Source organism: Polyodon spathula, chromosome 1, assembly GCF_017654505.1.
Source record: "Polyodon spathula isolate WHYD16114869_AA chromosome 1, ASM1765450v1, whole genome shotgun sequence".
In the NCBI taxonomy this organism is placed as follows: Eukaryota; Metazoa; Chordata; class Actinopteri; order Acipenseriformes; family Polyodontidae; genus Polyodon; species Polyodon spathula.
Window position 1 is genome coordinate 40,551,172 of NC_054534.1, and position 26,748 is coordinate 40,577,919.

Below are 26,748 nucleotides of genomic sequence, written 5' to 3' on the forward strand. Positions count from 1 at the left end.
ACACACCCCACACCATCACACCACCACCACCAGCTTGCAATGTTGACACACAGCATGATGGATGTATGTTTTCATGTGGTTTTCTCCATACCCTAGTCCTCCCTTCAGCTTGAAACAGCAGGAACCAGGATTTATCAGACCAGGCAATGTTTTTCCAATCCTCCAGTGTCCAGTGTTTATATTCCTTAGCCCACTGCAACCACAGTTTCTTGTGTTTTGCTGAAAGAAGTGGAACTCTGTTAGGTTGTCGGCTGCCATACCCCATTCGTGTCAAAGTACGATGAGTTGTGCATTCTTTTATGGGACTTTCGGCACCAATGTTGTACGGGACTGTCAGTTGACTAACTGTAGCCCGTCTCTTTCTCTGCACAATTCGTGTCAGCCTCCTTTAACCTCTTTCATCAATGAGCCATTTTCGACCACTGGCCTGCCATTGGCTGGATGTCCTTTGGGTGGTGGGGACCATCCTTGATACACATGGGAAACTGTTGAGCGTGAAAAACCCAGCAGCGTTGCAGTTCTTAACACACTCAAACCGGCGCGCCTGGCACCTACTATCATACTTCGTTAAAAGGCACTTAAATTATTTGTCTTGTCCATTTACCCTCTGAATGGCACACATACACAATCGATGACTTAATTGTGTCAAGGCTTAAAAATCCTTCTTTAACCTGTCTTCCCTTCATCTACACTGATTGAAGTGGATTTAACAGGTTACATCAATAAGGGATCATAGCTTTCACCTGGATTCACCTCGTCAGTCTATTTCATGGAAAGGGCAGGTGTTCCTAATGTTTTGTACATTCATATATATATATATATATATATATATATATATATATATATATATATATATATATATATATATAGAGAGAGAGAGAGAGAGAGAGAGAGAGAGAGAGAGAGAGAGAGAGAGAGAGAGAGAGAGAGAGAGAGAGAGAGAGGAGCCAACATGTCCATCCTGAGGACTCTAGGAGCTGCTATATATTACCTTGTAACATATCGGGTGTTACAAACAAGGACATGTAGTCTCATCTATTAAGTAATCAATGTTCCCCTAATTCATTAGTTACAGTAAGATGACTGGCATTTCATTCTCACAAGAAGCCCTGCTAATACACAACTACAAATTAATATATGTTATTAAATTGAAGAGAAAACAGAAAATCTATCTAAAAATCATCTTGCTTGTCTGGTTTGCTTCTCACAATAAATATATAAGATTGAATTTGTTAAAAATCTCTACTGTTGCTTACCTTAGTATTTGAATCATTCACAAAGACACCTGTCCTGAACATGTCCATATGTCTCCATCTTCTTTGTTACACTTTTATAAACTAATAGCAGGCTGGATTGACTAAGCTTTTGGTCCAGTCTGTTGTTTCTCAACGGTTTATATATTCTGTAACATCAGTTCAGTAGATCAAGTCCAATTTATATTTATATGTAATTTACATATGGCACACAGTATGTTTAAACAAGATCTGTGTTGGATTCAGTCTTCTGTAGTTCCCTCTCTCCCAGCATGACAGTCTTGCTTGCAGAACAAAATGTCATGAACTTTGTGTTTTAACACTTAATGCACACATGTTTCTCCATCCCCCTTTTTATTTTGCTACTCATGCATCTTCCTTTGAACCATTGCAAAAATATAATATGGTTTAAAGGGTCGACTGTTGCAAATTCAGAATTTGACATTCAAATGTGATTTGCATGTAGTAAATGTTACCCAGTAATAGACTGGCATCCTCATGTGTTATTGATATACAATGGAATCCCTCTATTATTACCACAAACACAATATGCTCGTCAATGGGAAAGAGCAAAATAGTCTTACCAGAGAGCCCGTCCTTCAGATTGAAAGAGACTGACAATGAGTGGTCTAATGCTGAAATGGTCTTTGTGTCAACCTGGCTAGAAGCATGGAGTATGTATAAGTAAATGCACAAGTAAATATTTGATAATAATCAGTTATGTAGTACTTTTTTTATTGTATTGCCTACTTTTGTATTTGTTGTAGTCAAATGTGTTGTTTGTGGTTTCTAGTTAAAATGATTGTAGCTTAAAAATGACTTCCTTTTCAATCGAAGATGGCCACCAAACATCGTTTATAGGATTTATAGTCTGCCTATTGGTAGGTGTCATTGAGCTCTTACTGTCAAAGCTGCCGATAGGCCCCCTTCCCCCGATGACCTCCTCTGTCCTGCCTACCGAGGGGATAAAACCGTCATGCAGGGAAGGATCGACCTCTTTTCGCTTCTCAAGTTGGTAAGACCATCTGTGTTGCATTGAGCCCACTTTTATTACTTAAAAGCGCTGTGTTGAGTTTGCTGCTAGTTCCCTTACACTTCATGCTGAAAGCTGGCTTGCCGCTTTCACAGAATCAGTAGCTCCGAAATCATAGCCCTTTTTTCTCTTTCTAATAACTGTAACCTTCAGCACCAGCCCATTTGCATTGCAGGCTGCTTTGTCTTTACTGTGTGTCGTCTGTGAGTCGACTGCCTATACAGTATTGATTTTAAAGGAGTCAGTGTGTGTCTTTCACTCTTTTTTTACTTGGGAGAGTGCTGTTACTCCACCGGGGCTAGGCTTGCCTTGCTGGGGCCGCCAGTCGGGGTCTTGTTGTTTTGATTGTGCTGCGCGTCCTCGCGCTGGGTTGTGCAGAGGACTAGCTGCAGCATGGCTGCTTACAGCCTGAACCAGCTGTGTATTCCTCACCGAGGCCCGCCCCGTTGATGAGTTGAGAAATCTTTTGCCGGCTGTGTTGACCCACCACCATGTGTGTTGGGCCTTACAATCAAAAAGACAATGTGCTCTCCCCTATCTGTATTGTACTGTATTATTACTGTATTATTGTGTATATTTGATGTATTGCTGTCAATCAGCCACTGTGGCTTCGGCCCTTGTGTCCCCCTGTTGTACGCTACGCGCTGCCCAGGTGTGTGACCACACAGTTAGGGTAGGCACCGTTGCATTGCTGCCCCCCGGTGTTTTTTAAATACCGCGGTACGTGCTCGGCCCATGTTACTTCGGTACCACGGTGCGCACGGCACTCATTGACACATAGTACCCAAGGGACCCAGCGATGATGGGCAGGGCTGGGTTTCATGCCTGCAAGGCCTGTGGGACTAACATCCCACAGGAAGACAGGCATATCCTGTGTGCTAGGTGCTTAGGCACTGAACACGCCACTTCAGCCCTACAAGGCTCCTGCAGCATCTGTGTGGCTTTTCAGCCCCGAATGCTCGCCAGTGGCCTGGAGAGAGTTGGATAGGGGTGTTCTTCGTCCCCCGTAGCAAGTCCTTCCCAGCCATGCTTATTGACGCCATCACAGAGCCCCAGGCATCTGTGTCCACCTTCAGCTGCTCCCCTTCGCCTACAGAGAAATGGGTGAAGAAGTTTCGGCAGGCGCGGGACATTATGGACATGAAAGCCCAGATTGCTCGCATTATGGAGTTTCTAGAGAGGTAGCAGGCCCCGATGGCTCTGGCCGCATCCCCTCTTGAGGCACCGCCCTCACCCACAGTGCCACTGAGGGTTGCTGTACAGTCCCCTGGTCTCCCCGTGGGAACAAGCGGATGTTCCAACGAGGACGCGCTTTCCATCACCCCTGGAGGCTTGTGGCCTCGAACCCAGTTCACGGCACAACAGCTGCACTACTGGCACGCTTGCATTTCAGATGCTTGGGTTACATGCTTCAGTTTTGCTTGGGACCTCCTCCTTTTCGCGGCGTATTTACTACTTTCATGACGGATCCACTCTAGGCATCCTGGACATGCGGCTGCTCAACCGGGCGACTGGTTTACCACAGTGGACTGGTGGGATGCGTGTTTTCACGTCTCCATTCATCCATAGCACAGAACATACCCCCGCTTCGCCTTTCAAGGCAACAAGTTTTCCGTGCTGCCGTTTGGCCTTTCCCTGGCTCCCCATACTTTTTCAAAGTGCGTAGATGCTATCCTGGCCCCCTTGTGGATGCAAGGGGTCAGAGTGATGAACTACCTTGACAACTGGTTGATCTGTTCCCAGTTGTGAGAGGGAGCGGTGGCCCACACGGCACTTCTGACGCCTGTGCAGTGCACAACGTATGTGGGGCGACAGAGTAGCAGCTCTCTAGCACCAACTCTCCCTGTTTGGACATGGATTGAGGGTGCCTCTTATCTTGTGCCAGAAATCAGCCATCGAGCTGGGCTTACTGCGCATGCGCCCACTGCAAGCGTGGCTGAATGCGTTTCGTCTGCATCCCAAGCGCGACAAATAACGTCGGCTGACAGTGTGTCATGCATGCTCGCTGGCCCTGCGCTGGTGGAGGATGATGCCAAGGGGTCTGAATGGGAGTGGTTTCCAACCGCCGGGTACTGACGATGAATGCCTCCAACTTGGGTTGGGGTGCAGTCTGCAAAAGCAGAAGAGTCAGCAGACCCCATGGTACTCCCTCCACCGCTTCGGCGGTCCACTCAGTGTTGACGCCCTAGCCCACGTATGGCCCAGAGTGCTCCTTTTTGCGTTCCCAGCCATTCTCGAAAAGGTACGGTCAGAGAAGGCGTTAGTTCTCCTAGTGGCCCCCAGGTGGCCCAGGAGAATCTGGTTCTTGACCCTGTGCCAGCTACTGAACGGCCCGCCTTGGGAGATTCCGCTTCGCCTGTATCTCCTCAGTCAGACGAGAAGCACGCTTTGGCACCCGGAGCCGGGCAGGCTCCAGCTGTGGGTCTGGCCCCTGAGAGGGACCGCTGGTCAGCCTTAGGGCTGTTGGATGCAGTTGTGGGTACCTTGCAGAATGCTAGGGCGCATTCCACTATGTCATTGTACGCCTATAAGTGGAAATATTTCCAGGACTAATGGTCATGATCCAATCTCTTGCCCCATGCCTGTCATCTTGCAGTTTCTGCAAGATCTGCTTGAGGCTGGTAGATCACCTTCCACACTGAAGGTATACCTAGAGGCTATTTCTGTTTGCCATGCCCCCATTAACTCAATGTCCCCAGGCGTGCATTTTCTGACTACCCGGTTTCTCCGAGGCACTTGGCGGTTGCGCCCTCCTTGGAGGGCCACTCTCCACGAATGGAGCCTTGAGGTTGTACTGGAGGCTGTCATGCAGGCCGCGTTTGAGCCTATATACTCCATTGAGCTGAAGTATCTGTCTATGAAGACAGTCTTCCTCTTGGCTATCACCTCCGGGCGCTGTCTGTGCATAGCTCCAGCATGCGTATTTTTGATGATGGTAGCAGAGTGTCAATGCATGCAAACCCTGCTTTCCTCCCCAAGGTGGTCACAGCCTTCCACATTAATCAGTCTGTGGAACTGGAGTCCTTTCATCCACCACCGTTTACTTCAGAGGTTAGGATTGAATTTCCTCTGCCCAGTTCGGTCACTGAGATGCTACATGGATAGGACGAGAAGCATTGCGTCATTCTGACCTGCTCTTTGTCTGCCATGGGACACGGACCGTGGTCGTCGTCATGGTTTTGTTGTGAAAAGTGGTAGATCCTTCCCTGCGTGACGGTTTTATTCCCTCGGTAGTCGGGACCAAGGAGGTCATCGAGGCAAGGGGCCTATCGGCAGCTTTGACAGTAAGCTCAGTGACACCTACCAATAGGCAGGCATATATCCCATAAACGATATTTGGTTGGCATCTTCTTTTTCAGGGAACCAGGTTTACGGTAAGTAACATTCTGTAAATCTTACCTACTGTGCATCCCACGCGTTATATGTCTCAAATGTCCAGTTTAAAAAAAAAAAAAGAAAAACAAAACGTGTTATTGTAAAAATGTATTTTAAAACAGGGTATCTGATACTGCACTAGGTTAAAGAAACATCTGTCTGATATCAATGCTTTCAGATAGTGTTGGCCTTGCTTGGTCATTTAACCTGGAGTGTTCCCGGATTTTCTGCCTCTTAATTTATTATATCAACACCACAATTTACTCGTAACTTGACACTTATTACTGGTACTGAAGGGATAAAAACTATTAAAAAGACTAATGGATAACTCAACACTGTTGTTTCACGTGACTGATCTACTTGACACTTGTTTCACTTGACTGTGTGATTGGTGTGTGATTTTGAAGGTGATTGGTTACACCTGAGCTCATTTTGGATTGCTATTACAAGGAGGGTCGACACTTATCCAACCAAGCTGTTTCAGTTTTTATTTTTAATTCATTTTCTACAAATTTCTACAATATTTTTTTCACTTGGAAGTTGTGGGGTAGGATGTGTAGATAAATGAAAAAAAATAAAAAAATAATGCATTTTAATTCCAGGCTATAAGACAACATAAGGTGAAAACTTTGAAAGATTTTCTATAGGTACTGTGACTTTGAAACTTTAAAAAGATATCCATGATATCCATGACACTATATATATATATATATATATATATATATATATATATATATATATATATATTATATATAAATGTCACTAGACAAAACCCCAACCACAGAACCCCCCCCAATAAAGTAGATTTCAAACCTTGACAGACGCAGGTACTACATGGGCCCTGTCTGTGGTTAACGGGAAATGATTGTTATCTACAAGTTTTCAGCCTATATTGTCTCTTGTCTGATTTGTATCCTTTTTCTTCAATCAAAAGCAGGTGGTGATACTGTTGTGGTGACAAACAATGGAACCTATTCATAAAGCTTTTTAAAAAGTTCTTTAAAGAATGTTTTCGTTTGTGAACTGTGTTCAGAAATTTTCATTCACAAATTGCACAAACAGTAGAATAAGATACAGTGAAAATGTGGGATAGAGTTTTTTAAGCATTCCATTACATTAGAATGTTCATCGAGACTGAAGAAGTTTGACCTTATCCATTATGCCAAATAACCTGCATATTGTTTTTCAATTATCTTTTTTCATTTTTGTGAAACATGCCTGACATTTATTTTTATTTTTATTACTAATTAAGTATGAAATGTGTTTTTTCAAGTGCCCATTGCAAGCACAGCTCTTTGTGAGGGTGACATTGAACTTAAGCGCTTGAGTTAAGCATGATAATGATTTGCAGGCTGTGATATTCCTGTACTTATGCATGAATTCACTTTTAAATGCTGTTATGATTGCATATTACCCAAATCCGAGGGTATAGTTTGATAAACGATTGAGACTGATTACTTGCGAATCCACAGTTGACATGCATGACCACGCATTGAAAGCTCAGCATATGAACTAGTTTAATCACACCCTATAATTTCACTAAGAGAATATTTGCTTTAAATGCCTGCAACCATTTTATTTTATTCCAAATGTATTTCAAAATAAAATAAAAAAACAGATGTTCCCTAATATGCTTTATTTTTTGTAATCACCAGAAGAAGCTAGTACTGACATTCCACACGTCTTCACCTGCTGCCTGCAAGCATCTCTGGAAGTGCGGGGTGGAAAACCAGGCTTTCTACAAGTATGTATTGTAGCATTGTTTAACTTCACACACGGGCAAAAGGGAAGTTCAAAGTAATCATCACCTGCTTTATCCGTTGTAACTGACATCTATAACTAACTCCATTCCACCCTTAATTCTTTCCGGCTTTCATGTGTCAGATAAAATGTTTGAAATAGAAAAGTGGACACAAACAGCCTTTCTGCTTTACAAAGCATGTGTTATGTGAAAAGAATACGTTAAAAACATGTTTAGGTTCAAAAACTGATATAGCTTTCTTGTTTTCAAGTTTTTAAAATTTTTCAAAAATAGGTATTGATACCGATACCAAAATGAGGAAGTAACTGGAACACACATTACAATGAAATAGCTTGGAATGGCCCTCTTTCATCCAAAAAGATACTCCCCAGACAGCACACTCCAGGGAGCACAGTATGTAGAATAATGTAGATACAAATCTCCAGCTGAGTCGTTTACCTAATTACACCAGCTGTCCACCCAAATGTGAAGTGGGTTGCAGACTTAAATATGCGGCAGCCCTGGGCCAGCACAGTAGTGTGAACAGGATTTTAGTGAGGTCAAATCCTAGGTGCCTTAATACATGTGATTTGGTTGTTATTTTTGGTGTGTGTAAAATGTTATTGTTTAATTATCATGTAAAACATGTGTTTGATGTATCATAGTTAAATATTGATGTGTTTTATCAGGTATGGAAATATGTTGATTTATTAATGTTAAACACAGTGGGAGTAGGTCACGACGGGAATCATAAGAAATTGAGGGAGGGGAGCACAAGGCCATAACATGCTCTATACACGGCTAGATATTTAATGATCTGTTTTTTTTTCTTAATAGATATGCAAAATCCAGTCAGATTAAGACTGTGTCCAGCAGTAATATATTTTATAAAGGCAGCCGATTCCGATACAGGTAAGCTGTTTTCATTTTTATATTTTATCTAGAATATTTCTTATACCTATATTACTATATAGAATATTTCTTATACCTTTACAATTGCACTTAGATTTATACATTTAGCCAGTGATGATGTGATCCATACATAGTGAGTGTTTATGTAAACATTAGGAGATTTATGATGTAGTTTAACTAATTTACAAAATGAACATTTTGGGGTTGATGTAAGGATATGGGCAAACCCCCCATAACCTCTAAAAATGCACCGTATGAAAAGAATGATGTTCACCTGGCGTTCTGCACCCGCTATCAAATGTGCACTTTGCCATCAATAATCTATTAAAATGATATTGAAATGCATTCAAATGAAGAAAAGAGCATAGAATTGGGCAGGATCTGGATACTAAGTGGGTGCACACATTACAATTTGATGTAATGATTTTGCCTTGAACTTAGGTAATTGCTGATGCTCGAAAAACTACATCTGTTCTTACAAGGTGCAAACCATTGTAGTAGTGAGTAGTAAAGAGCTGTATGAAAGCACACACCTGCAGAGGCCTGGCATTGGCTTTAGAATGGCTGCTGTAGTACACTTCCTGATGCGACGAGACTTGACTCTTGTTGAGGGGAGGAAGGAACGAATTCGGAAGAGAAGGGCAAGACAAAGTAGACCCTGCATATTCAATCCCAGGGTTACTTTGCTGATCTAAAGGGTTATTGTCTCACTCCACAGGTCATCCTAGACCAAATAGCTGAATTGAGGGATGAGCTAGACCTCAGTCTCAATCTAGGGCCTGCTATACCTGCACATGTGAAAGTGTTGTGTTCTCTGCACTACTTAGCCTCTGGTTCCTTTCAGACCACAGTTTTCCAAAATGCTAGGTAATTGTTTTGATGTCATACTGAAAAGGGCAGGCCAATACATATCATTTCATAAGGATACTAGCATAACTGATGTTGGCTGAGGCTTTTCCAAAGCGTGACCTCAGCCGTAAGGACTTTCAGCTTTTTGGTTTGTATTTTTTTGCTCCACAAATGTCATATAGCACCTACTGCTCTCTGGACTCATAACCTCCTGGCTGCAAGTGCTGCCACTAAATAGACCGATGCACTCATTGAGACCCTCATTGTCATAACTGTGGATCATTATTTGTGCATTGAGTAATTTGCATTGCTCTTAAGCTGACAGAGGGCATAGTGCAGAATAATTGTCTGGCTGTAATGCAATTTGAATTTTGCATATGCAATTATTAGCATTGTGCCTATATTTGTATCTACTCCTTTATTTTATATATTTTCCCCCCATCTGTTTGTTATGATGTTTGTAACCAGTCTGAATGGTTTCAAGCAAAAGACAAACAAACAGGGCATTAAGCAGGGTGACATCCAATATGTTTCTTTATGAAGTAATGCGTAAATTGTTTTGATTAAAAAAAAAATTAAAAAAGCCTTTCAAAATTAAAACTAGTTGATCAAATAATATGAAAAGTCATATTTCATGGCCTTAATAAAGTTGCATAAAGCAGATTCCTTAGAAATCTAAATACAACTGTCCTTTGCTTGTTATTATAGTGGAAGAGTTGCAAAAGAGGTCATTGAAGCCAGCTCTAAAATCCAGAGAGATCCCCCAGAGGTGCACAGGTAATAACAGCATGCTGCATTGGAAAGTGTCTTGGGATTGGATCTCTTCAGCTAATACAACGAGTCGGATTTAATCAGACGGGTCATTTATTGCCCCTTATTAACCACTAAACACAATTAAAAGAAGGTTAAAAAAGGTCAGTGATATATCAAGGAGGCTTAGGATGGCAGAATTTAGACCTGCCAGTAGACCATTATAAGGTCAATTGATCTAAACCATGGTGGTTCTGGTGTGCAGATCATTACAAAACACTGCTGTTATGCACATTTTTGCAGACTGAAATACACCAAAGAATCTCACATATAAAGTGTGATATCATTTTATGTAAACTGAGGCATATGGCAGGATGGCTTGGAGGTCAGACCAGGAAGACACAGGCAGGGTACTGCAGGGTTGAGACACAAATGCTCCTGTATTTCTTTAATAATAAAACTAAAACGTTTAAACAAAACAAAACAAAAAGGCACTTTGGCCAAAACAAATAGTGAATAGAGACATAAAAACAAGTATCTTGCCTAATCCAGCACGAGTAGCAATTGTTTGTATATTTTCAGTTCTTACTTTAAGTTCCTCCTCTGAAAAACCCCAACCCAGACTGAGAGGTTCCTGCCTCTTTAATGCAGCTGTGCCTGAGCTTGATTGCTTGTTTGCCGATGGTAAATCGGGCTCAGGCACATTCTACATGTGAATTGATTTGGTAGGGGAGGCAATTAACCCTTCCCTGCCAACCTAAAACAACAGCGCAAGTAAAATGCATTTAAATCATAATACAACAAAATACAAATAAACACAGGGGCTGGGTGTATGTCGTCACAGGGCATAAAAGGATGTAGTATGTAGAATTTGGTTTTACTACTAGGTCCTAGTGATGTTTTTTGTGAAAATGTATAATTTTGTTAGGTTTTAAATATTTTCCTGGCATCCCTGATAACAAACCATTACAACACCTGTTGCAAACAATGTCCGTATTTAGCTCTGCCACTGTTTGGACCAATTGAATAGACCTCAATAAGGACTGATAACCTTTTTTACATTACATATGCAGGTCCACCATTGGCTACAGCAGAAGTTTTAACTCTCTAAACAAGCAGCTGATCATGAACGTGGAGCCCCTATTGCCAGCACTTCCCTCTCCCAGCGAGTCTGAAGAGATTGCCTTTGAAAATGGTAGGAAGGGTCCTTCTTACCGTTGTGATGATCCCATTAGTATCTAGTTACTAATGTAGCAGTATAGTGAATATGGGACTGATTCCAAACAGCTCGTGTTCAAACCAGTTAACAAGAAGGTCTTGACAGCTTTTGTTTTCTTTTTACTATAGCCCCTTCTACTTACTATAAATTGACTAGGTGTGAGTCCATTCATGTGTTATTACTTTAGTGTACTGGAGTGTACAGGATTGCAGTGACGTTTTGAGGTTTGAGGTATATTCTGAAGTTATTCTTGGAAACACTTCCTATTATTATAAATATCTTTGACACTTTTTATAGTCTTTCATTGTATTAAGGCATTCTTTTTTATACGGTTGACAAGGCTGAACCTCACCAGTGTCCAACACTCAAGCATAATCTTTTACTTCAGAACACGTTTTCAATTACTGCTGATTTCTTTTTATATGGAGGCAATATGGTGACCAATGCTTTCCATGAAATCCTTTCTGCAGTATCATGTAACTGCTGCTTGGTGATAAAGAAAATGAGGTAGCTTATGGCTTCCTTTGGGACAGTCCATATCTCTGACCAGCAGGGAGTTTTTGCAAGACATGTTTTGTTGCCCTCCTAAGGCACATATGGCAATATTCAAGTCTCCATGGAAATGCTTCCTTGTGTGGTTAACCCCTGTCCCAGACTACTTCAATAAAATGAATATGGCCCTTAAAAATAACTACTTTTCAAAGAGCTGTTGGAAGTCATAACAGTGATGTTTCAGCTTACCAGTAACTGAATTCCCACACATCAAATTCAACGTCAAATAATTTCCAAAACCACAATCTGCTCAGCTAATTCTAATGATTGAGAAAGAGGAAATTTCATTTCTGCCCTCCTGATCTCATGGGAACAAGTCCTGTGGGACACTATGCTGGGACACCAGGATGGAATGCCTTCATTGTTTTTGTTTCATATAAAAGTATTTAAGCTTTCCAATTGAACCCCATCTGTAGAGATATATAGGGAATGTATACAGCTATTGCCAAAGGTTTTGCTTCACCCTGTAGAATTAACTAATAAAGTCGAATGCAACATTCTGAATAATGTTACATAAACATTGAGTTACATACCGCTTTGTAGTTTTCCGTATGACATATGACATTTTCAGAACCTAAAATGAAATACTGTACTACTATTATGGCTCTCGGTAGACTTTTGCAGCATCATTTTGTGGTTTATTTGATTACATGATGTTAAATAAAATACCTAAATAGATCAGGGGTGTGCAATTTTTTAAAAAACTCATCCAAGGGACAAAATGCTAGCAAAATCTGCTTGTCCTTCTTAAAAATCTACTTGCCCCCACCCCATCACACAAAATACACACAAAAAAGTAGAATATAGCTTGAAGGATTTTGGTTTTATTTAACAGTGAACACAATCAATCAATTAGTGATTAACAGGGGCGGCTCTAGCCTTGTAGCGTGATGGCTTCACTAAATTCTTCACACAAAAGGTTCCCTGTGACATTCTTTCCTGCACTACTCTCACTGAAAAATAAATGCATACATGAATTAATACATAAACACATTGTCATGAGATTTACAAATACATTTTATATTTTTAAAATAAAATATTGTACAGATAATCTAATTTATAAGCGTTTCATTTCTATCATTATAAACATATTTGTCAATCTTCATGTTTTAATTGTTTCACAAATCGATGGATTGTGCATTTCCAATAAATAACTAACATCACCTCTGTCCAAATCTAGTATAAAAAAGGTATTTTTTTTTAATATAGCGTTTAAATCTAAAACATATGTAAATATGGTAAGTGGCAAACTAGGTTAGCAAAACTAAAATCGAATGAAAAAAAGAAAAAAAAATCATTAAATTGTTTGCCAGGATAAGTTTGTCTTGAAATGCTTCTAAACAGTAAACTTCACATTTTTTTTAAACATCCCAACACGTATGCTTGACCACAAAGCTTCATACCTTAGTGGCTATGGAGTTTTATTTTTTTGTTGTTTAGTTTGGTTTTTGTAACTTGAATAGATTGTTGCATTTAAATTTCAGGTTCATGTATTAAGAAAGCAGTATAATTTGTTTGCTAATTTACAAAAAACATAAACAATGCCTTAAGTTTAAAGATTAGTCTGTGCCTTGCTTTCTTGGCAATCAGCTAGCCAATCAGAAGTGATAGGGGTGGGATGTAAACACTTTTAAAAATGTTTGTGTAGGCGCTAGACTTTTGCAATTTAGTTTTCAGAAACGTGGTTGGCTCTCTAGAAATACACCCAGAGTGTTTTTCTAGCAACAGAACAAATAGAGGAAAAATAAATAAATAAAAAGTAATTGTCCAAGGGGCAAAATATAACGGCAAAACTTGTTGTACACGTTGTCGGGCGATATGAATTGCACATGCCTGTGAATATATATATTTTTAAATTGCATCAAATCTAAAATTCCAGGTGGCCATAGCTGTAAAGCCTGCCCTTCACAGTCTACATGGAAAGCCTTCTGGGAACAAGATTTAGACTTTAATCTCCCAGGTGATATCTAGGAATCCATTCTTACCTGAGTGCATTCAATTCAATTAATTTCAAATTGACTACAATTGACCTGAAACTGGATTAAAACTGTGGCAGATGCAAACTAGCACATGATTCGCTCATCCATACTGTGTGTACTTGACCATATTCTGGACATGTTTTGCAGGTAGTTGATTGCACCTCTGTCATTGCGATGTTCGATATAGTACTCAATGATACAGTATTCCTCTGTCTAAGCTGGAGTCAGTCACCCTAGCCTTTGTAACTCTATTACTTAGATGTCTGGATGCTCCACCTTCATGTGCTCACAGGATCAGAGATCTTATGCATGCCCTTACATTGGACAAGATAAAGTTCACACTCAGGGAACCCACTCAGAGAACACAAGAGTTGTATAAAGCATGGCAACCTTTCTGTCCCATGTTGACCAACTCACACTACTAAATGTACCCTTACCATCTCTCTCTCTCTCTCTCTCTCTCTCTCTCTCTCTCTCTCTCTCTTTGTTTCTTGTTACTTTTTTTCTTTTTTGTTAAAAAAAAAATCTGCTATTTGAGATCTATGTCAGGCAGCGCTCCAGATAATAATTGGAACAGTTCTTATATTTAGACCCATATATCAGAAATCAACTAGATAAAATAAGCTAAACATGTATTTAAAAGATAAAATTCAGGTCACAACAAATAAGTAACAGGTATCTGTGGCCTTACACAATTTTTTTTTTTTTTGCAAGAGAATGCACTTCTGTTTCAAAGCATCAGTCTCATTCGCTCTTAAATGGCTGCAATAGGATAGTGAGACGTGCTGATTCTAGACAAAACCATTCAATATATGAGATGGGGGAGGGAAGTGTTATGCATAGGATTATTATTATTATTATTATTATTAATAATGATGTATATGTTTAAGGTAATAGGTTGGATGAAGGTTGTGTATAATTATATAAGTGAAGTGATATTTCACGTTGCAGATGCATTTTTCCAAAGTGACTTACAGTGACTTGGATGTGAACTATTCATCACAACTGCTGCTGCAGAGTCACTTACAATAGGACCTCAGTTTTACATCTGATCCGAAGGACTGCGCACACAAGGAGGTTAGGTGGCTTGCTCAGGGTCACACACAGTGAGTCAGTGGCTGAGCCGGGCTTGAACCTGAAACCTCCAGGTAACAAGCCTCTTTCTTTAACCACTGGACCACCATTTGTTTATTTGTTATTGGGGCTGCATGGTTTGTTAGCTTAACCCAGCATACATTAATACTCATTTTTAGTGGTGCAATCGGCACCCTAATTTCCGAAGACAACTGTATATGTGTATATGTAGGGTATGAACCATGATGGGCCATGCAGTTCCCATGAAATATCGAAAAGCACACCACTTCAGCTGTATTTGTGGCTTTGGAATTGGAAAATATAAAAAATAAACTGAAGGAAAGGCGATCTGAAAGATTCATTGGGATGAAGGTGAAATCCATGTTGAGGGCCCGGAAGACCAGGGTGAAGTCAGTCAGACAGATTTCATGAAAACCATAGATTTTTTTTTTTCTATGAGACTGCTCTTGCTTATTTAGAGAACTGGGGACAGCAATACCAAGATTTGCATAACTTCACATGGATTCTTCTGAACAAAGTTCCATTGTGGAAAGAAATACATACAGCTTATACAGCAATGGATTCATTTACACCTCAGTATTCTGCTGATATTAATGAAAATGATCTGTTTGATGAAGTAACTTGCGTTAAGATGTATGCAAGAGAGCATCTGAACAGCTGGAATGAAGCCAAGACTCCTGAAAATGAAAGATGGACTCACATGTTTAAGCATTTTGACAGCAACCTGATTACCTACAAGAACATCAGTGTGATTGTGGATATCATTCTTGCTGCTTCTGGAACGAGTGCATGTAGAGTGTATGTTTTCTTTAATGAACTCAATGTGGTCCAGTGAAAAAACGCAACTACAAGTGCCCACTATCAAAGCCATGCTGATCACAAGACTCAACTTACAGGAGACTTGTATCCAGTTTTATGACAAAATTGCACAAAATAAGGATGTACTCTATAGGATTAAATATGCAAAGCAAGAATAACTGCTAAGGACTGTGTATGCTTATGCAAATACTGAGTACCGATCTCCTTGGCTTCCTGAGTTTTGTAGTTCACTGTAGGGCCACTTTATGGCTCATTGGGGGGTGGTGGTGGGGTTAAGTTGTATTATAGTTAAGAACAAAGTCAAATGGACAAAAAAAAGTCTAAAATGTGAATCTGAATAATAATAACCCTTTGTTGTAATCAGCAATAAAACATATTTTTTGTAAATAAAAAATCTCAAAAGTTTATATGATTGATTTGCTACTGTGTAATATAATAACTGTACTTGTTTTGAAGAAATAAAATTATAGACAGGAAGATTATTTTATTCATAATGAAAGTTTTGTGACACTTTGAATATCACCATCATTGTGATCAAACATTGCCAAAGTGAAAATAAAAACTCTAGAGCAGTGGTGCACAATTCCAGTCAGGGTTTTTTGTTCCAGTAAGGTCCTAAATCACAGATCAAGTGAAATAACTTTGGACCTGGTGAGACTCAGATTACAGATTTATTATACACTTTATTTATACCGCTTGTAAAACGGCTATTTCAAAGTTAATTAAATTATTAAAACACTTTGTAAAAAAAACAAAAAAAAACTTTTATTGTGTACCAATCTGACGCGATGTCCGGTGCAAGTGCTTCAGATTCCTGCAGTCGCTTCAAATCCAGGTTGGTAATGCAGGGGTGGTGTTTGGGGTGGTTTCACCAAAATGAGCAGCTGCCAGAAGCAAGACAAGAGAGGGCAGCCCTGCTGCAGTGTGTGGAACAGCTGGTCGCTGCTCCAGCCTTAACTTCCACCATGCAGATAATTCGGTCTACCCATGTCCTCAGTAAGATGACAGCAGGAGATGACGTTGAAGCCTACCTGCTGGCTTTTGAAAGGACCGCAACCCAAGAAGCTGACCGCATGACAAGTGCACAAAAATACCACAAAAATACCTACGAGCACAAAAATACCACAGCTGGAGCTACAAGGTGTCTCTACCATCCCGGTCCCAGCTGTTCGATTTGATCCATTTGGCTAACAGATGGATAAAACCGGAAGTGAATAACAGTCACAGGGTCATCAAGGTGATGGATCGCTATCTCCGGGCTGTACCCCCAACAATGAGGAAATGGGTAGACCGGGGAAACCCCAGTACGTTGGACGAGTTCATCGCCTTAGTGGAGTTCCAACCCAGTGTACATCCAGTGACATTTTGGATGAAACCGGAGAGGAAGTGATCGATATAGGCGAAAGCGACGAACCAGAAAATTGGTACAAAACTTTTCCTCCTATAGGCATTTTGGGCAGCAACAAGCAGTAAACAATTAGTAAATGTCCGGGAGAGGGTTGTGTCTGTAAATGGTGTGCCTGTAGTGGGTGCTGTGATGAATCAGAGAGAACACTACATTGTTAGAAATTATTTGTTGTATCAAGTTGCTTTGGTTAACGGTGCTCAGGTAGAGCAGCTGTTGGTACTTCAAGCTTACTGTGTTATGGTATTAACCCTTTGAGTAGTGAGTTTTAGAATGTTTTGATGGGCCCACTGGAGTGAGTTATTTATTTTTAAATTTTCATAATTTTTCATATTTACACTCCTCACATCAACACATTTGTTAGTAGGCCTATTATCAATTTATTACACAATGAAAACATGTAAACAACTATCAAGTATGCTGTTGAAAATTAAACCGATTAGAATGTCAATTTATCATTTGCAGATGTTCGGATTATTTGAACGTTCTAATAAAACATTAAAATCTATGTTACATAAGGTAATTTCAAAAGACAGGAAAGACTGGGATTTGTTACTACCCTACTTAATGTTTGCTGTTCGGGAAGTGCCCCAGTCTTCTACAGGTTTCTCCCCTTTCGAGCTACAGTATGGACGCCAACCCCGGGGGATCCTAGACATTGCCAGGGAGATGTGGGAGGAACAGGACACGTGGGGTAAGAATATAGTTGATCATGTTATCCAAATGCAGGACAGGATAGATAGGGTCACACCCATTGTAACTGGTCGCCTTCAACAAGCTCAACAAAGACAGGCACGACAGTATAACAAGTAAGATAAATCGCAATACTTTAATCAAGACAACCGGATTATGGTGGTAGTGCCCACACCCAAGAGCAAATCGTTCACTCATTAGCAAGGACCGTATGAGATTATTGAACCGGTAGGCATTGTAAAGTATAAGATCGACCAACCCGATAAATGAGAAAAAGAACAGATCTATCACATCAATCTGTTAAAACCGTGAGTAGACAGAGAAGCATTAATGGTAGAGATGGAAGTAGATGACTCTAACCCAGTCCCATTGATAAAAGAGGTACACGCAGTAGAAGAGAATAAGACCGGGCAGATAAATATATGTCCGGCGCTAGAGCAAGAAGAGATAAGGGAGTTACATAAGCAGATGCAGAGTGATCAACATGACATAATAACTCCACCCGGTGTTACAGGGCCCTACCCAAAGCAAAAAAGACAGACATTAGGAAAGAGATCACATGCAACATCTGGGCGTGATAGAAGAGTCATACAGTCCGTGGAGTAGTCCAACAGTCATGGTTGCTAAGCCTAACGGTAAATGCCGATTTTGCAATGACTTCAGAGAATGTTTTTTCTCAGAGAAGTTTGATGCATACTCAGTGTCCAGGGTAGATGAACTTATTGAGAGACTTGGAAAGGTGGAATACTTAAACATCTTAGACCTCACCAAGGGCTACTGGCAGATCCCTTTAACCCCAGACTCACAAGATAAAACGACATTTGCTACCCCATGGGCTCTGTTCCAGTATAAAGTGATGCCTTTTGGACTTCATGGAGCACCCGCAACATTCCATCGTCTAATGGATAAGATTTTAAGGCCACACATAGAATATGCCTCGCGATATTGTTGTGTATTCAGAGTCTTGGGAAGGTCATTTGGATAAAATAGAGGCTGTGATTAATAGTTTAAGAGAAGCAGGGCGAATCCTGAAAAATGCTTTGTTGGTTTGAAAGAGTATCTGGGGTATGTAGTAGGTGGGGGCATCATTAAACCACAAAGTAATAAAACACAGTTCTCAGCTATTGCAGGCATCAAAGTGCTATGGAGTGCAGTGGCAGAGGCAGCCTTCCAGAAAATTGTGAACACCTTGTGTAAGGAACCAGTGTCAGCAGTGCCAGATTTTTCAAAGTTGTATACTGTCCAGACAGACACATCTGGCATAGGATTAGGGGCCATGCTGTCACAAAAGAAGGATGGGGTAGAGCATCTCCAGCTGTATCTGAGTAGGAAATTGTTACCGAGAAAGACGGTATGCTGTTGTGGAGAAAGAGTGTTTGGCAGTGAAATGGGCGATAGAATCACTATATCACAAGTATTACCTGTTGGGTTGAAGTTTTTTCTGGCTACCGACCACTCTCCACTTAAATGGATGAAAGAGAACAAAGAGCGGAATGCTAGGGTAACCAGGTGGTTTCTAACATTACAGCCCTACAAGTTTAAAATTAAACATCTCAAATTGAACAAGTCAGAATGCTAACGCTGATGGTTTGTCGAGGGTACACTGTTGGTGTAACAAGGACACGCAAACTGAGGAGAGGGATGTGTGATATAAAAAGAGTTTTTGAAGGGGGTTGGAAACATTTAGAACAGGTAGTAATCTAGAAATAAACGCGGCTTGTAGCTCCCTGTGTAGTCCGGAAGACTCAGGCAGGACAGAAGCAATACATACAGGCCAGCCAGGGACTACATTTCCCAACAGCCACCTTGAAACCCAACACTGCATGACGGGTAATGGCTTTAGATAGAGGGGGAGACAATAAGGAGAGGTCAAATTCAAGGGCAATACGATCAAAGAGATTAAAGTGCAAGCCGAGAGCGGGATGCTGCACTCTGTTCGAGTTGTATTTCTGAATGGTGAACAAAAAGGACAACAAATAGAATACACTCTTATGATAATTGGGAGACACAGCCCAACAGGGATGGATACTGCACCTGTTTCCCAAGGAGGAAAAGACTGTGGTAAGATGAATTATACCTTGAAGCCTTACCACAGCATTGGAGCACCGCCTATGGAAACTGAGCCCTGGTCAGTGAGTACGCTGTAACCATTCTGTCATCATTCACAGATTTGTTAAGGTGTGAGAATGTGTATGTTTAAAAAAAAAAGGACCTGGCCCAAGACTGTGTGTAGCGGGACTGAAAAAGAAAATAAATAATAATGCCAACGAAGTACGAACATTTCAAGGGAGGCACGTAAACTGTGTTTATGCCTACCGTGCAATTAATAAACATAATAAAAACTCAGGGATGGCGAGTTCAAGGGCACAAGGAAAACAAAGCAATTTAAACACAAAAAGATAAAAAGTTACAAAATAACAGGTTTCCAGGCTGGGCAATGCCTTCACTGGATTCAAGTTTTCTACACAACCAAAAAAAAACCAACCTAAACTGAGAAGCAGAGGCCTCCTTTTATATCAGTGGCTGGGCGCTGATTGATCCTAATCAACCTAATCAACTAATCAACCCAGCCACCTGAACATAATAAACCCAGGCAGGCAGGGGAAGTTAACCCCATCCCTGCCAATTTAAAAGGGCAGAGCTTTGCTCTGCCACACACCTCCCCCCATGTACATACACCGGCCGCACAACTCCCCCCCCCCCCCCCCCTCCTCCCCCCCAAAAACAATTATGGACTTGGGTGGGCTGTTATGGTGGGTGGTGGTGGGCGGGGTTGATGTCGGAGCCCCCAAGACTTATTTGGCGGAGGGGGCCCCGGTTCTTTGGTTGGAGGGGGCGACGGCGGCCCGGCTCCAAGGTGGCGGAGGCGACGGCGGCGGCCGGCTCCCTCTGGTGGCGGAGGCGGCGACGGCGGATGCCGGCTCCCTCTGGTGGCGGAGGCGACCGGCTCCCTCTGGTGGCGGAGGCGGCGACGGCGGCCCGGCTCCCTCTGGTGGCGGAGGCGGCGACGGCGGCCCGGCTCCCTCTGGCTGGCGGAGGCGGCGACGGCGGCCCGGCTCCCTCTGGTGGCGGAGGCGGCGACGGCGGCGGAGGCCGGCTCCCTCTGGTGGCGGAGGCGGCGGCGGCGGCCCGGCTCCCTCTGGTGGCGGCGGGCGCGGCCCGGCGGCGGAGGCGGCGGCGGCGGCCCCTCCTCCTCTCTGGCTCTGGGAGGCGACGGCAGCTCCTCGGCTCCCTCTGGTGGCGGAGCGACGGGCGGCTCCTCACTCCCTCTGGCTCTGCGGAGGACGGAGGCGGGCGGCCGGCATACCACTCCCTCTGGGGCTCTGGAGGCGCACGGGCAGGATCCTCAATACCTCTGGCTGTCTGGGCGAACGAGGCTACTCACACCTCCCGCAATCTTGGCGGGAAGGCAGGGGCACCTTCCAGGTGGGAGGAGGAGTGACATAGCTCTCTGGCTGAAGAGTGACGGCGCACGCCCTCCTCTTTCCTCTCTGACTCTGGCAGCGACGGCCTCCTCCCTCTCTCTGGCTCTGGGATCGACGGCGGCTCCTCACTCCTCTCTGTCTCTGGGAGCGACGGCAGCTCCTCACCCCTCTCTGGCTCTGGGAGTGACGGAGGCTCCTCCTCCCTCTCTGGCTCTGGGAGCGACGGCAGCTCCTCACCCCTCTCTGGCTCTGGGAGCGACGGCAGCTCCTCACTCCTCTCTGGCTCTGGGGACGACGGCAGCTCCTCCTCCCTCTCTGGCTCTGGGAGCGACGGCGGCTCCTCACTCCCTCTCTGGCTCTGGGAGCGACGGAGGCTCCTCCTCCCTCTCTGGCTCTGGGAGCGACAGCAGACTTGGCGACCTGTGGACTCGTCGACTCTGGCTCTGGGAGCGACGGCAGGCTCCTCCTCCTCTCTGGCTCTGGGAGCGACGGCAGCTCCTCACCCCTCTCTGGCTCTGGGAGCGACGGCAGCTCCTCCTCCCTCTCTGGCTCTGGGAGCGACGGCAGATCCTCCTCCCTCTCTGGCTCTGGGAGCGACAGCAGATCCTCCTCCCTCTCTGGCTCTGGGAGCGACAGCAGATCCTCCTCCCTCTCTGGCTCTGGGAGCGACCACAGCTCCTCACTCCCTCTCTGGCTGGGAGCGACAGCAGCTCCTCACCCCCTCTCTGGCTCTGGGAGCGACGGCAGTTCCTCCTCCCTCTCTGGCTCTGGGATGGCAGCTCCTCACAGGGATTTCCTCTCTGGCTCTGGGAACGACGGTTCACCCCTCTCTCGCTCTGGGAACGACGGCAGCTCCTCAACCCTCTCTGGCTCCCGGGAATGCGGCTCCCCCTCTCTGGCTCTCTTTACCACCCTCTGGTGAACACAAGCTGAGATTTCTTCAGCTGCTTTGTCCTGCATTTTGCCGCAAGGCAGACGTAAAAGTTAGACGAAGTTGTACTTTTGTGGAGTGCATGGGCCCCGAGGGTCAGGACACCAGACAACTGGTGAAAGAGGGAGTTTTGCCACCGATCGTCCACGATTAAATAGTGAGCGTACAGTAAATAGCAGACCTGGAAAAGGGTTTTTTTTTTTTCCAAAAAAAAAAAAAAAATAAAATAAATAAATACTGCTCTGAGCCTCTAGGTGGCGCTATCCCACTTCTGACACCAAATGTGGCAGGCTGGCGAGTGGATAGAGGCCCAGAGACAGACTGCAGTTCAAAAAAAATAACTATTTTATTATAAATAAACACAAAATAAAGGGCACAAGGGCCAAAACAAAGGCAATTTAAACACAAAAAAGATACAAAGCAAAACTTACAAAAATAACAGTTTCCAGGCTGGGCAATGCCTTCACTGTTTCTACACACCCAAAAAAAAACCAACCTGCTTCCTCAGCTCCCTCCCCCCAAATGAGAAGCAGAGGCCTCCTTTTATATCAGGTGGCTGGGCGCTGATTGATCGTTAATCAACCTAATCAACTAATCAACCCAGCCACCTGAACATAATAAACCCAGGCAGGCAGGGGAAGTTAACCCCATCCCTGCCAATTTAAAAGGGCAGAGCTTTGCTCTGCCACAGACGCCAACTGGGTTTTTAAAAAGAAACACTTTAATTTTCATTGAACAGAGAGAAGTGGAACCTGTAAGAAAAGAGAGAGTGTGGAGTTATATAAAGTGCATTGACTACTGTGACTGGTACTAACCGGTACCACAGTGTTGTTGTTTGTTTACACAAAGGGTTGGCTGGATGCTGTGTGTCATGCAGTACCGCAGAGGACCACCCATGGCATTCGTGAGCATAAACTTGTTCTAGACTTACCTGGCAAACCTGACCCCGCATCGCCATCTAGTGGAAGCTCACTACAACCTGGAAAAAGAGAAAAGAAAACACAGTACCAAGCCAACAGAGGGCAGCTGGCTGCAATCAACAACAATCCACCTGAAGCAAGATGATAAGGTTCCACCTCCAGAGGGATCTCAAACACAGAGCAAGTCTTGGGCTGTGTTATAATTGTGATTAATATTTGTCATTTCAATCAAGAACTTCTGAGCATTGTTATTATTTTATTTGAAAACAATTAAAAGAAGTATTGCTCCCGACCTTGGTCTCTATCACGTCCTTCTCCACCAAAACAGACAGTTTGCATGTCTCACAAATATGTGGACCATACTGGCTCGCACACACACACACACACACACACACACACACACACACACACACACGCATATATATAAATTCAAGTAATTTGATTACCAGATTGATCAAAAAGCGCTTAAGAAAGTATCAATAGCATTTCAATTAATTTCTAAAACCAGGTAAAATTGTAAAAGTTGGGATGACACCACTAGTAGAAAACATAATACATGCAGTGATCCCGGCTAAAGAACTAGGAGTTCATTTGGTTCAGTGCACAGGTGTAATATCTGATGGGTGGCAGGAGAGTTAGCAGGTCTCTGTACAGAGGAACAGCTTGGCAGGTTCTGCACTAGCTGCAGAGCAGAAAACAAGCAATAAGATCTGATAGCTAGTCTGACAGAGCAGCTAGATCAGCAGCAGACAATCAATGAGTTAGAGCAGTTTGTAGACTCCCAGGTGGAGTTGCATGTGGCCCCACCAGACACACAGAATGCGGTGGTTGAACCAGATAGGGAGTGGACAGTAGTTAGAGGAAAAATGAAAAGGGGGAGTCAGATAGTAGGGCAGATTTTAGGCAGGGATTTCCACATTGTGTGCTTAACAGATAGTGAAGGTACAGTGTTAACAAGATACAATGCGTGATGCTGCAGCTCTCACTGAATAAAAAAAGATGCTTTTCATAAACTCGTGTCTAGTTTATATAGATTACATTCCAAATAACTGTTTGGAATAAATATTTTAGTACCCTGTAGCATGTTAAACTTGCTTTAGGCTTGTTGCGAATGTTGTTGTTGTTTATTTTTTCTCCTGGCGCTACCAAGGTGTAATTATCCCTCGCATTCAATTGTTGTGCACATGCTTTTACTCAACAGCAATGATATTAAAATAACCATGTTGAGTGGAGAGGAATGGGGCACAAATGTATGTGGGCATTACAATCATCGATATTCATTCGAACGATTCGATTTTGTGTGCCCAATTAATTGATTGCTATTTGCAAGCCTGACCTGGGGGAAAGTGAAGTTGCATCAGATACAGAACAGCTCAGTAATACAGTGGAGGATAGTGTTGGTACTACTAGCTAGACTGCTGATAGAAAGCAGTGGGGCCAGTCAGAGGCAAACAATCATAAGACATGTTCACAGGAATTTTTGTCAGAAGGACCCAATAAACAGGAGTATTATTTGTCTCCCTGGTGCCAGAGTTGAAGATGTGATCGACAGAGTAATAAACGGGGCAGGCACAGAACCAACAGTGATTGTCCATGTTGGGACAAGTAATACACGTGAGAGGAGGTCAGAGGTACTGAAAGAGAGGCTCTTTGAACTCTGTGCCAGGTGTAAAGAGAAAAGGAGTAATCTTCTTTGGGATGCTTCCAGTTCTGTGAGCAGGGAAGAAGAGGTTTATCAGAAAAAATGGTTTAAATATATGGTTAGAGAATGAACTTAGAAGGGAGGGTTTTGGGTTCGTAGATAACTGGAGCACCTTTTTGGGGAAAAAAAAGGTTATTATAGACCAATAAGTTTAGCTTCCATAACATGTAAAATAACAGAAGCAATATTAAGAGGTAAGCTTGAAGCAACAATATTATAGGGAATAGCCAGCATTGATTCAGAAGAGGGAGGTCATGCTTGACTAACCTACTAGATTGTTTGAGGACGCAGATGATGGCAATGCTTACGATATAATTTATCTTGATTTTTTTAAAAAAGCCTTTAACAAAGTGCCACATGAAAAACGTACATATAAATTAAGGACATATAATTGGATTCATAGCTGGTTAAAAAATAGAAAGCAGAGATTAATTGTGAGAGGTGTAAAATCAGATTGGGAGATGTACTCAGTGGGGTACCACAAGGGTCTGTACTTGCATCCTTACTGTTCCTTCTATATATAAATGACATGGACCATAATACACATCGCAAGATTGCCAAATTTGCAGATGATACCAAACTTGGGGAAGGAGTGGACTCTGAATCCACAGCTCAGCTAATTCAAAGGGATTTGGACCTTCTCTGTAACTGGGCAAACTTGTGGCAAATTAATTTTAATGTTAAGAAATGTGAAGTTTTGCATATTGGGCGAAAAAATTTATGTTCTAAGTATAAAATGAACAGGTGGAATAGGGGGGAGGACTTTGAAAATGACCTTGGGGTTATAGTGGAGTCATTGTTAAAAGTATCTTGCCAATGTGGCGAGGCAAGTAAAAAGGCAACTATAATGTTAGGCTATATTGCAAAAAGCATGGAATACAAGTCTGGAGAGGTCATCCTAAGATGATACAACTCCCTAGTTACACCCCACCAAGAATACTGTGGCAGTTTTGGTAACACTACAAAAAATACATCATTGCACTTGAGAAGGTACAAAGAAGGAGGCTGATCTCAGGAGTTAATGACATGAGCTATAAGGACAGGTTACAATAATTACATCTTTTCAGCTTAGAAAAAAGGAATAGAGGAGACTTGAAGTCTTTAAAATCATAAATGGTATAGATAGTTAACCGAAGACACTACTTCAAAATGTGCATAGAGAGAACAAGAGGGAGCTGAGTAAAAGTAAGTTTAGAAGAGAAGGTAGGAAGCACTTTCGTAAGCAGTTATAAATGCATGGAATCGCCTACCAGATGAAGTAGTATGATCTAAAACACTGAGAACATGTTAAAAAAAGACTAGTTCCCCCCAGTAGGGAAAATGGTGTGCTAACAAGGGACGAGCCTTGATGGGCTGAATTTCTCACTTTTCTTATGTTCTTATGAATAAGAAACAACTTTATTTCTGGTTTAATAACTCTACTGGTGACATTTTTATTTCTTTAAAAAATGGGCTAATATTCTTTTGGAACTAGCCTTAAAACTGCTGATCCCATCATACCGAGGCAAAACAAATAGTAGTGTAAGGCTTTAGGGCTGCCTAACTCTAAGCCTGCATCTTAGAGTTCAAGAAACCATTGGGGCAACTTTGACCTCCACCACTTTTACAGTTGTGCCTATTTGCTTTGTGCTGGACAAGGCAGCCACAATGGTTTCTTGAATCTTGGTTTTATCTCCACTTTAAATGGCTGGGCACTTTTGATAACTTGCCATTTCTTTCACATTTCCAATGTCTTTTTGTTTCAGATAAATAAATAAATAAATAAACTTTACAGTTGAACTTACAGTAACTGACAAAGGTCTCAACTGAAATATTTGAGGGAAGTTATCATCGAATACATCTGCCTTATTCACATATATACACGTTTGTCTGCTTACTACTTGACAATCCTTTCAGATTCCCAAAATATATTTCCAATAGAGCTGGTATGCTGTTATTTACCTTTCATTTACCGCACATTTTGCAGTTTCCCCTGCTGCCCTTAATACTGTGTGTACTCTATGTGTTTAAACACACACATACTTTCTTCATTTAGGTGTTCGTCCCTTCTGCCTTTGTACAATCAGAAGTTAAAAATAAACCTTTTTTTGTCTCC

The 26,748-nt window shown here is 42.4% G+C and overlaps 1 protein-coding gene across 1 annotated transcript in view; it reads left to right on the forward strand.

The window, feature by feature from the left end:
* The window catches only part of LOC121318768 (FERM domain-containing protein 3-like), a 136,397-nt gene that overhangs the window by 107,462 nt on the left and 2,187 nt on the right, over positions 1-26,748 (forward strand). Inside the window, exons 10-13 of the mRNA XM_041255806.1 lie at positions 7,317-7,405; positions 8,240-8,314; positions 9,872-9,940; positions 10,987-11,108. Coding sequence (XP_041111740.1) covers positions 7,317-7,405; positions 8,240-8,314; positions 9,872-9,940; positions 10,987-11,108 — 355 coding nt within the window. The remainder of the gene's footprint in view (positions 1-7,316; positions 7,406-8,239; positions 8,315-9,871; positions 9,941-10,986; positions 11,109-26,748) is intronic.